The sequence below is a fragment of the Trachurus trachurus genome, assembly GCF_905171665.1.
Source record: "Trachurus trachurus genome assembly, chromosome: 1".
Taxonomy (NCBI): Eukaryota; Metazoa; Chordata; class Actinopteri; order Carangiformes; family Carangidae; genus Trachurus; species Trachurus trachurus.
Window position 1 is genome coordinate 26,290,147 of NC_139891.1, and position 12,223 is coordinate 26,302,369.

At 39.9% G+C, this 12,223-nt stretch overlaps 1 protein-coding gene across 1 annotated transcript in view; it reads right to left on the reverse strand.

Annotated features, from left to right (window-relative positions):
- Positions 1–238: 238 nt before the first annotated feature.
- Positions 239–12,223, reverse strand: part of LOC311005278 (protein kinase C beta type) — a 42,957-nt gene continuing 30,972 nt past the window's right edge. The window contains exons 6-17 of the mRNA XM_083997635.1: positions 9,851–10,007; positions 9,271–9,405; positions 8,994–9,090; positions 8,741–8,884; positions 8,038–8,211; positions 7,835–7,926; positions 6,453–6,515; positions 5,661–5,799; positions 4,813–4,893; positions 4,594–4,701; positions 3,675–3,815; positions 239–3,202 (exon numbers count right to left, since the gene is read on the reverse strand). Coding sequence (XP_083853761.1) covers positions 3,050–3,202; positions 3,675–3,815; positions 4,594–4,701; positions 4,813–4,893; positions 5,661–5,799; positions 6,453–6,515; positions 7,835–7,926; positions 8,038–8,211; positions 8,741–8,884; positions 8,994–9,090; positions 9,271–9,405; positions 9,851–10,007 — 1,484 coding nt within the window. The 3' untranslated portion in view covers positions 239–3,049. The remainder of the gene's footprint in view (positions 3,203–3,674; positions 3,816–4,593; positions 4,702–4,812; positions 4,894–5,660; positions 5,800–6,452; positions 6,516–7,834; positions 7,927–8,037; positions 8,212–8,740; positions 8,885–8,993; positions 9,091–9,270; positions 9,406–9,850; positions 10,008–12,223) is intronic.

The following is a 12,223-nucleotide window of genomic DNA, read 5'->3' on the forward strand; positions in this document are numbered from 1 at the left end:
TGATAAGCTAAGATAGCTGTTTCCTTGCTTTAGCTTCAAGATATGAGAGTGGAATCAATGTTCATATAAACACTAAGCAACAAAACAACTAAATGTACTGAAATGTTTCTTTAAAAAGTGTTCCTTTGTTTTGGGTGAATAGCAGCAGTAACAAGGCGGACACAGCAGAAATAGTCTGGTAGGCACCAGTGAGTATATTATCAGTTTCCAGTCATACAGGAACAATTACACGATCCACAGAAGCATCTCTCTCATTCAGAACAATTTATCCAAATAGCTCTCTGATATAGAACTCGATATATACTTTTATCTTTGTTATATCTCTCGTTAGGCCATCGTTGATTCATCCTCATTACCATCACCACAATAAGCACTCACTTTTTTCACCTTCTTTTTTTTTTTCCTTTTAAATCAGCGAGCATCTTTGTATAACAGAAACAACCTTTTGATGTCGCCTTGTCGCCGCTAACATTTTTGATACAAGCTCAAAGAACAAGATTTGACACATTATTACTAACCTGCATCGTTACAGTTACAAAAGGAAAAAATACAACCTGCCGCACAATGAAAACACACGTCTTCTCAGACAGTTCATTTTTTATCTGAAAAATGACTTTCCAAGTGTATTGTATTGTTGGAGAACAGATAAGCTAAAATGCATATTCTAATAATTATTATACATGTACTGCAAAATGGCACAAGATGGCTGCCCTTCATCACAGTTGTTGAGGACAATATTTTTCCACACTCTCATGATTCTGAAGCGTATTTTGGCACTTTTGGACATCCTGTTTGTGTAAGCTAACAGACTTCTACCAACTTCACAAGACTCTGCAGGGCTTCGTCATACATGAAATTCTCCAAGGATGGATGTGTACAAGCTAAGAGATATGTCCTCTGTCATTAAAAACACAGTGCAATGTGGCGAATGTTTTCAGTAATGAATAAGGAAAAAAAATAAAGGTAATGAGCTTTCAGTCAAAAATCCCGAACTTGACACAGACTTTACACGCTCTGCATGTGTAAAGACTTCTATCCTCCGACTGGTTAAAAAAAATGAAATCAGCATGAAATCAGATAAGCTCACCACAACACTGACTGAACAGAAAGTGAAGAAGTATTTGGTCCTATAGACAAAAGTAAAGTCAACATTTGGAAACTGATTAGTATTCAAAACAATCATAGCAAAGCAACTGGTCAGTTTTCACTTACACCGTATGAATATTACCAATATGTGATCATAGTACACTCATCAATATTACTGACAGGTCATCATAGTCAATATGCAATTACAGGGAGGGTGACGAACGGACAGGGCAGGTTCAGGTCGGCGCCGGTTAGGTCGTCGGGCTCCGACGTGAACCTGCTTCTGTGAGCAGCCGGGCAGCATTCAGGGATAAAGATAGAGATACAGCCAGTGAAGCTGATATGAGAGCAGCAGTGTAACGTGACATGTTATTCCACAGTAAAATGAAAACAGTGTCGCCGCCGGAAACAAGACAAGACTAGTCTCCTACTGGCAACTTGACACATGAGTATCTGATTGTTTCTCCTGACTGTTATCTGTCTGCATTTCCATCCGAACGTTACTGAAAGGAAATAGTTGGGCAAGTTGGTGCAAATACACTTATTTGATTTCTTTATAAGGGTTGGATGAGAGGACTGATACCACTTCGGAGTCAGGGAGGCAATCAGCCTATAGCTTTGCATGATGACTACGTACAAGTCTGGAGTTAACAGCTAAACCGTCTCTCTCTTTGAAAACATGGCAACCAGATATTAAGTTTATCTATTAATCTATTAATTTATGTATTTTTTTTAATGCATGCACAAGGAAAAATGTAGATTTGTATCAACATTTTAATCAATCTGAAGAAAATCGTAAACCCCATCCCCATCTGTTAATGCAGTGATTAGAGGGTTGGTCTATCAAAATAAAGAGCTACCAGCTGGTGGTGCTTATTTTCAGTCAGGTGCCGTTAAACTATCACAGTGGAAAAGGATGAAACAAGCAGATGTGATCAAAGGAGCACCTGTCAAACTTCAAGTGGAGGAAAATGTGATTAAAAATACCTAAACTTTTTCACCTCAGATAAGCATGAAAACAGTTTTGGGATATTTTATTTTTTTATTTATTTCCATTCCGCATATAAAAAGGTGCCCATCTGATAGCCTACATGCTCGGAGTTAAAAGGTTAAAGGCCACCTATAGATGCTTGACTTTGTTATTTAGTTAATCTGTTTTACTGCCAGTTGACTACTGCAGGCTGGTCCGGTCACTAATATCTTCCGGTATTTGTCGAGAAAAAATTTTCCACAAGAAAAATAGTAGTCAGCTGCTAGCAGCTCTGTAAGGCTGGGTGCTAATGCTAAAGGCTTAATGCTTTTAAGTCAACAAGCTAAAAATCTTCATGCTACTGTTATGTACTGTACGTGCTAATAATGCTTGGCAGGTACAAAGTTAACCACATTCACCATCTTAGTTGAGCGAATTAGCATGCAAACATTTTATAATTACGACCCAAAAAAAGAGCTACAGCTGAGTTTTTCTTTTTTTCTTTGTTTACATTCAAATCACAGTGATCGGGTAGGCTACTGCTGTGTACAAACTCAACAGGAAAGCTCTGGAGTCGCTGCTAACCAACTGAATTAAACATTCATGTTGGTGCCATTAAGTGCTCTTTATATCCGTTGGGGATGTCTGATGAAACTGTTTCTGTTTCCTTGTGTTGCCAAGCTTTATGCTAAACTAAACTAAACTAAACTAATCTCCCCCGCTGTGCTCTGGCTTCGTAAGTTAACGCTCCAAAGTGAGACCTGCTCATCTCTAAGATAAAGAATAAGTGTATTTCACACAACCAACGCCCAACTATTTCTTTTACGTTTCACCCTGCCGAATGCAGCCTGGATATGACATCATGGTGATTTTTTAAAATTAGTTTTCTTTAATTTTTGTGTATGTGTCTTGAGGTGTAGGGGTGGTGGAGTGAGGGGACGTTGGGGGAGGGGGAGGGGGTTTGCTAGTGCAGCCCAGGGCTCTGTGGCATGGTCATTGGGTTGAGTGAGGGTACTCAGGGTTAACAAATGAGAAGCCTTGGAACTCTTCCTGGTCCAGGTTGGCTATAAGCTCCTGATCTGGGGGGGTCAGCACTGGGGCGTTGCGCGTGAAAAAGCGATCAAAGTTCTCCGCATCACGCCCACACTGCCGTGGAGAGGAGAGAGAGAGAGAGAGATGGGAGGGGAGATGGATTGTGTTCAATGGGGAATGTGAAGAAAAAAAGGGGGACAACGACAAACGACAAAGAGAAAAAAGAGAAAATACAACTAAAACATGGCATCAACCAATCAAATCGCTCACAGCCGAAACTGTGGATTTCCATTGGTCCCAGATGTGTGAGCATTTGCCGTTTCAGCTTCAACATTGGTGACTACGCTCACAAATCTCTGGTTTTTGTAAGAGTAGTGACCAATGGCAGGTGATGGTTGGGTTCAGGGGATGAGCGATCTAATCATGTCTTCTACAACTTACCTTAAAAGGTTTGACTAAGTGCGTCGTTCCCTCCTTTATGTGACGATACATTTCATATCTGGTAATATTCAACAGCTCAAGAGAGAGAGAAGAGAGAGTTTGTGTATGTGTGTGTGTGTGTGTAGTAAATAAAGGATATACTCACAGCTTTAGGTTTGAAAGGCGGCTGCACCTCTTTATTCTCCAGTTTTTCCCAGTCTATATAGCGGAAGAAGGCGTGCTCCTTGATGTCTCTCTCGCCCTCTGGACCGCAGCCCAGACGCTTTCCCGGGTGTTTGGTCATCAGCTAAAATCACACTCAGTCAGTATGAGAGTTTGGACGTGTGAGTGAGTGAGTTATCAGAGCCCAATAATGCAGCTCGACGTCCCACTCAGTGCATATTTGTATTATTATCCATCGTGTGGATTTTGTGCTTCTGTGTTGCATGGATTGCATGCATTGGCTAAAGGAGAAAGGGTCTCTGCAAGTAAGAGCAACCCATTTCACATTGGTTTCACTGTCATTTGATAAACTGTTATTATAAGAAAATAAAAAGTGAGCAAAAATGAGAGTAGAAACAGAAACACTGACATATAAAAACATCATTTACCATGGCCAGTGTTTTTTTTTTTTAGTTAAATCTGTTCATTTATGAGATCATATTTTCAAGATGGGATGGGTCTCACTTGTTTATTATCACCTATTTAACTGCAAATGTGTAACTCACAACTCTCCCTTAGTCCAAATTGAGTGATTTTGCCCTTTTCAGATTATTAAGAAGAAATAAATGTTGTGATTCTGCTATAAACCAGTAAAGCAAGGAAAATAGGACTCTTTTTCATTCAATTTCAGTTATGTACATAGCTATAATCGTATGTGTTGTACCAAGTTTTTCACAAAGTAGCAAGCTGGAAATACATTTAATATAATGTTTCTATCGTTATCTGCCCCTTTCAAAGAGGTAATGGTCTAGTGGTGTCATGAGCTTGGTATGAACCTCCAGTGATTAGATAGGGGGGTTGATTTAGGTGCCAGATTTGGGCCGAGCCTCGACATGTGTGTGCATCCGAGTGTGTAGCCTCACCCCCTTGCAGATAGCAACAGCTTCTTTGGACATGGATTTGGGGTAAGAGACATGATGCTCCATGATGGACTGGAAAAGCTCGTCTTCGTCCTCCCCATCAAAAGGCGGCTAAAGAGGCACAAGTTCAACAACTTCATTGTTTGGTTTCAGTTCTTGTTACTGGTGTTAATGTAAGAGATGAGGAAAAAAAACAAGAGGCACTTTGTGTTGTTCACACACCTGTCCAGCCAGCATTTCATACAGCAGTACACCGAAGGCCCACCAGTCCACAGACTTCCCATAAGGCTGATAGGCTATGATCTAAAACACAAAGTGGTGAAGCTACTGAGAAATGAAAAGATGTGTTTAAAATAAAAAGAACATCAGTCAGCTACAAAACACTGGAGATCAATCAATCAGTGTCTAGACCTGTCTAATAAGGGACAAAGATGAGTTTGCTGAACAATGTGAATTTGTATTTTTTTTTGTCATCTTTGATAATCTCATTTTGTTTGTATTCAATTACACCATCAGAGGTTTTATGGATTGAGTATATTTGTTGGAGTAGCTGCTAATTTGACAGTTTTCACCAGACTTCTCCAGCCCACAACCTCACTGTGCCGCGTACTGAGGAAAAACCATGACGCTGTCCACGGTGCTGAAGTGACAGATTCATTCCCTAACTCCCTACCTGTAGAAGTAAATCAGATGCTGTTAAACATGTTAAGTGTTCTTATAGTGATCTCTGATTTCCAACTTTCCAATTTTAAAGCCTTAAACTACTGTGGCAGTCTAAGTCTTTTGTAGTGTTTGATTTGTACTTTATTTCATCCCCATTATTAGTTTCTACATGTTCTATTGTTGTCAGAAACTTTAGTTAAATGCTGATTTTAAATGTTTTTTTCAGTCGCCCTGCACTTTTATGATGCTCACTTGAAATCGAAATCTTATTTTCTCTTACCTACTACTTATTTTAATTGTAAAAGCACTTTATAACCTTGTTAAAGTAAAGTGGCTATATAAATAAAGTTACTCTTAACGTTATTTTTCAGCAGATGCTGCTTTAAGTCTCCAGTATCCGAACGTACCTCTGGAGCGATGTAGTCTGGTGTTCCACAAAACGTCTTCGTCGTGACGCCGTCCAGCATGTTCTCTTTGCACATTCCAAAGTCGGCGATCTTTATGTGGCCTTCAGAGTCGAGCATCACGTTGTCCAGCTTCAGATCCCTGAAAACACACACACACACACACACACAGAGACACACACACTGAGTTATTAAAAGACATCTGCTTTCTGACGTTTAATTGCACCTGCAGATTGAAGCTGATTCACTTGTAGCTCACTTGTAGCTCACTGGAACAGTCTCCCCTCACACTTGATCACAACCACGGGAATGTCCAGTTTTAAAATGAAACTGAGAGAAGCTGTGTTTTGTCATAATATTATATTGCAATAGATTACTACTATATTAGGCAATCATGTCAAGTTGAATTCAAGCATGTTATTACACCTGTGTTGTACATTTATTTATGCTTTAGGTTATCTCATATGTATACTCTTCTATAATCATGTAACTATTTTATAATCATGTAAAAAATATATTACTCCTCTTGATCATGTCATGTCTATAATCATGTAACTATTTGATAATCATGTAATCATCCTCTTGATCGTGTTAACTTATTCACATTGTACTACTTAATATGCATTTTTATAATCTTGTTTAGGATAAATGATTTCATGGAATTTTTTTTTTTTTTCTCTTTTGTACAAACACTGTATTGTTGTGTTTGATTTAATGTGGACCCCAGGAAGAATAGTCTGCATCATTATGTAGACTAATGGGGATCCAAAGAATACAATAAAACAATAAACTCACCGATACACGATGCCTTTGGAGTGAAGGAAGAAGAGTCCGATGGCGATCTCTGCAGCATAAAACCTAAAACACAGTCGGACAGACACCGTTTTCTAAACCCACACGGGTACACAGCATGGTGTGTGTGTGTGTGTGTGTGTGTGTGTGTGTGTGTGTGTGTGTGTGTGTGTGTGTGTGTGTGTGTGTGTGTGTGTGTGTGTGTGTGTGTGTGTGTGTGTGTGTGTGTGTGTGTGTGTGTGTGTGTGTGTGTGTGTGTGTGTGTGTGATGGGTGGATGACACAGATGGAAGATGACATTTGTGATGCCTAATTTGCACAATATTTTCATGTTTTGATGAATTTAATATAAATACCATTAGTTTTGTACCATCTTGTTGAAACAATCCACTGAATGATTTACAACCATACATACTATATAAGGCGTTGCTGTTTAAATAAAGGTTGCTTGTTCATGCTAAAACATGACAATTGTACAGTTCAACACAAGATACCATGTGCATTTGCAGTTGTTTTTGTTGCTGGTTTTTATCTGCTTCCCTATATCGATCAACTCAGAACAAGAACAACAATAACGGCGATCACAGTAACTTTTAATTCACAGCGGCCTATATACTGTAAACTTCTGTAGTTGCCAGTGAAACCAGACCAGAGCCAACAGAAAGAAGAGATCTGTGTTGAATGATCTTGTGAGAGTGTGTTGCTCAGACAGAAACCAATAAATAATAAAGATGTCTGTCTGAAAAAAAAAATCAAAGACTTTTTTCCTGTGAATTCTTTCTTTTTTCCACCAGTTGAAGTCGGTCACATTGATCTGTGACTTCACATTTGGAGTGAACAGACTCAGACTTTGCTGCTGGTCTTGTGAAGTGTAAGCTATTTAGTGAGTAAACATGGATTTAAAATGTTCAACTATCTGCCATTACAAGTGTTTTGTGGGGAAGATAATGCAATCATAACCTGTTCGACCTCAGTTATGGGTTTTGGTGAGTAACACTGAATGCAATCACAGCTTTTATTTGTTAACAAAAAAGAAAACCCTCGGGGTGCCATTGAATGCAAAATAACTGTGCTGGTTTTCTTTAAAAAAGCTGCTGCATGTGACAAATTCCTATATTGTCATTTTATAATACTACAAAGCACTTATCTAAAACTGAATCAGTGCATCTTCAATATGCTATCATCCCGACTGAAAAAGAGCAGAGCAGCAGACTCCATCAGAGAATTATGTTAAATTACCAGTGAGAGAAAAAATTAGGAATAAGAGCAGAGTCGAAAATACAAGGTAGTGTTATAAAGTTAGGACAATATTGTTGCTGTTGCATGAAATGTATATTTTCTGTATGTACTGTAGGTGTATGTGTATCTGTGTGTGTGTGTACTCACACAGCATGAGGCTCCTTGAACTTGCCGACCTGTTGGATCTGGTACATGAGGTCTCCTCCGTTTATGTACTCCATCACAAAATACAATCGGTCCTAGAAAACAAAGGTGAAGAGGTAAATGGGAAAAGAGCTTACAGTATGTGTTGCAATGTTTCTCTGTGTGTGTGTGTCGTCTTTGCCGATACGTGACGTTGTTTTTCTAACCATGGTTTGGAAACAGGAGTGCAGCTGAGTGAGGAACGGCGGTTTCCCGGACAGAGCGAGGACTCTCTTCTCCACCATGGTGCACTCCACGTCGTCGTCCTGGATCACCACGTCCTTCTTCAGGATTTTGACGGCATATAACTCGTCTGTGCCCTTCCTCTCCGCCAGCATCACCTGAGATATTGTTGGAGCTATTTGTTATTTTCGTAATATTGAATAACTTATTATTTAGTTGTTGTTTTTTTGTTGTCGTTTAGTTTTGAGGAATACACATTTAGTTTGCTTATGATATTTAGTATTGTTTGAGTTAATTTGGGTATTTAACAATGCTTTTATTGTAGCTGGAGCACACTAGGTGAGTTTACATATATAGGTAGGCAGGCATATGGGCCAGGCACCTGGGAGGGCAGATGGTTTTTTACCAGGGCGGCAAAGGGCCATTGTTCTTTGTTTGCCGATGGAAAATAAGCCTAAGAAACTTTCATTTTTGCCTGGACAATGAACTCTGTTTATCCTGCGTTTATCCTCAGTGGCCGTTTGATTTGATTTTGTTTTATTATAGTTTTGAGTTTTTTGATTATTGACATCGAAGACAAATAGCCACTACAAATATACGAATCATATATAAGACAAGTTTGATTTTCCAACACATTTTCCATCTTGGAGGACAAGCTTCTCATGTGTGTGTGTTTTTGTTCACCACCTTGCCAAAGCTGCCTTTGCCCAGCACCATGATGAAGTTGAAGTCCGAGAGCTTGACACGGTCCTGATTGCCATTGCTGTCGTACTTGCACACCGAGGAGGAGGAAGAAGAGTCTGTTGGTTTCCCTGGACCCACCCTCGCCCTCTGAGGAGAGAAGGAAAATAACAAGATTATTATAAAAACAAAAAAACAAAGACAATCCAAATGAAACCTGTCGTCATTTTGAGTCTCTCTTTGCCTCCGTGTCTCCTACCTCGAACTTTTGTCGTAGCTCCTCGTTACCCTCCTCTCCCTCTGGCTGGACAGGAACATTAAAGTATTCTCCCTCCTCCTGAGAAAGCAGCTTAAACCTAAAACCCAGAATGAAAAAACAGAACAATGTCAGATAAATCCAGGATTATCACCAGACTATGACTTTAAAGCTCTAAAAACATTCACGCCCCTGTTCCTTTCTGCTTTTGTCCTTTCTACCCACACCTGTGTAAACCCCCCCTCCTCCATCTCCCGTTTCCCTCCTCCTGACGTCTTACCATCCGTCTATCCCGAGTTTCTGTAGCTCCGAGATCCCGAACGACAGGGATCCCATGAAGTCGTTCCTGCTGGTCAAGTCCCAGTCCCAGATCTCCACCGAGAGACGGCGGTCCTTGTCACTTTCTTTTAGGCGGCTGAGAAAGGAGAGAAAATGTGGAGGAGACGACGGTCAGATGATGAAAGAGCAGATAAAAAGGGTGATACTCTTAAAATAGGTACAAGAATGAAAACCAATTTTATTTCAAAGCCACGTCCCTCATGTCTCTCGGTATCTAAACCGGCAGACGGGCGCCTCGGCATGTGACAGTTCTTCATCATGCCTGTGCCTTTTTTCCTAGCAGTCACCGTAACCCAGAATAGCTTGAATAACAACGAGCGGGGGGAAAAAAGCAGGGAAAAGAATGAGGACAGGGTCACTTGTTATAGCTTTGTGCTTGTGTGTGACTGAAAATGAGGCCGAGAGGGAGAGTCGCTTTAAAATAAACAGGCTGGACTGAAACAAACGATCAGGTGGGCGAAGCCTCAAAACAAAAAAAAACTCATCTACTGTAGGATCTAGAGCAGAGAGAGACGTCTTACAAAGTGAAGCTCTCGTTCCAGGTGGGGTTGAGGCAACATTTGATGGTCTTGGTCTTCTGTTTGCTCTCGCTCTTGGGATCAGGGATCAGTTTGAGTTTGACGTAAGGGTCTGACAGGCCGTTGGGGTCCATGGGCACCAGGTTCCTCGCCTCTTTGACTGTGAGGGGTGAAGGACATGGATTTAAAAAAAAAATACATGTTATTCTCTAAAGTTAAAGACGTTAATGACCCTGGGTTATCTATCACCACTCTCACAGGACACAGTATTGAAAGTAGGGATGTCACGATTACTTATTTTCACAATTAACCATTAATTTATTGTAAAGATTCCTAAATACCGTCACTTTGTGAAAAAGATGATGTTGGAACCATATCTGCAGATGTGCACCAAAGTAAAGGTAAACACGTCGGATACTGGTCCATTTATCTGAAGTAACACTGAATTAGTAGGAATTTAAATGTTAGCGTGTCATTTGTATTGTGAAAAAAAATATTAAAATAAACTTAAACATTTGATATAGATGACAATTAATGACTTATATATTTCAAACACTTCCCCCAGTGGATTAATACCTGGTCCTATATTAAGAGATTAGTAATGTAATTATATTTTGACTATATAGTATTTGATTTTACACATTCATAATGTTGTGAAATTTATTGATGCATAATAATCGTGATAATCGTAATACCGTGATTATTTCTCTGACAATAAACGTACCAAGAAGATCTATAATCGTGACGTCCCTAATTGAAAGAGTTTCTGAATATAAATATCTGGGTATCTGGGTATCTGGTTAGATCAAAAACGTACTTTTCAAATATCACATGACACTCTGTCAAACAAGTTAAGACAAAAAATCGGCTTCCTTTACAGACACAGAACCAACTTCCCATTGTTCAGCAGAAAACAGAGATCGTAGAATGCCTCTGCCTCCACACTTGCTACCCTGAACCCCATTTACCATTCTGCCATTAGATTCTTTACTGGTAACAGCTATTTGACTCATCATTGTGTTTTATATGAGAAGGTGGGCTGGGCCCCTCTAGCTTTAAGACGAGACAGGCATTGGCTCTTATTCATTTATAAAGTTTTAATTGGAAAAATGCCATCATATATAGTATTACTTCTCATACTCCATTCTCAACTCGTTCAAGTAACTGGTTGACACTCAAAATCCAGCGGACAAACACCTCATTTGGTAGAACTGCTTTTAGTTTCTCTGCAGCATCCACCTGGAATCATTTACAAAACTACAGATACTCGTGTCGCTGGGTCAGTTTAAAACCATGATAACAAACTCCTCTGTCTATGAATGTAACTGTTTTAATTGATAAAACTGTCTTCTGTGTTCTTTCCTTCTTTAAAGGGATAGTTCAACATTTTTGAAAATTGGCCCATCGCCATGATCCCCCTAGTAATAGCAGTAGGTTCGTTACCTTTAATTGTTGGTCCAAGCTGCTTTTAGATCGGGGGAGAAGAATACCGAGCGGCGCAGCTACACTACGGAGGCTAATGGAATTTCTTGGTTTTGCTCATCAAACTCAGCAAATACACAACCAAAAAACTCAAAAACGCTGTGGTGGACAAGTTGTGACCTGCACATTTACCACGCTATGAGATAATAGCGGAAAGTTAAGAGAAGTGAAGCAAATACTCGGAACTACTTTCTTCAGTGAACCACTGGTCGGAGGGACACAGTGTGCGCACCTCAGCCAGTGCCGTAGTATACGGACGTATCTGCAGTAAACAGGCGCTTTTGAAATCACTCCACCGAGCAGCCGTCTAGAGTGTAAAGTCCGACTTTGCCTCTAAAACAACTCCATCTCGCAACTTTCCGCTATTATCTCATAGCGTGGTAAATGTGCAGGTCACAACTTGTCCACCACAGCGTTTTTGAGTTTTTTGGTTGTGTATTTGCTGAGTTTGATGAGCAAAACCAAGAAATTCCATTAGCCTCCGTAGTGTAGCTGCGCCGCTCGGTATTCTTCTCCCCCGATCTAAAAGCAGCTTGGACCAACAATTAAAGGTAACGAACCTACTGCTATTACTAGGGGGATCATGGCGATGGGCCAATTTTCAAAAATGTTGAACTATCCCTTTAACTTGTGCTGTGTTGATGTTGTCTTATTTTGTGTTGTAAATACTGTATCTGACTTGTACTCTCGACATTATTGAAAATGAGGGCTTGCTCTTAATGATTACATTAAATAAAGGTGAAAAAAGAAAAAAAAAAAAGAGAAGAGGCTTTGTTGCACACACAGAGAGAGAGGAGTTTGTCCTTTCCAGAGGACAGCAGGAGGTGAAGTCTCGTCCTGGCCTGCCCTAAATAACTCTGGCTACATTTGACAACACTTAACAACAGTTTAGTT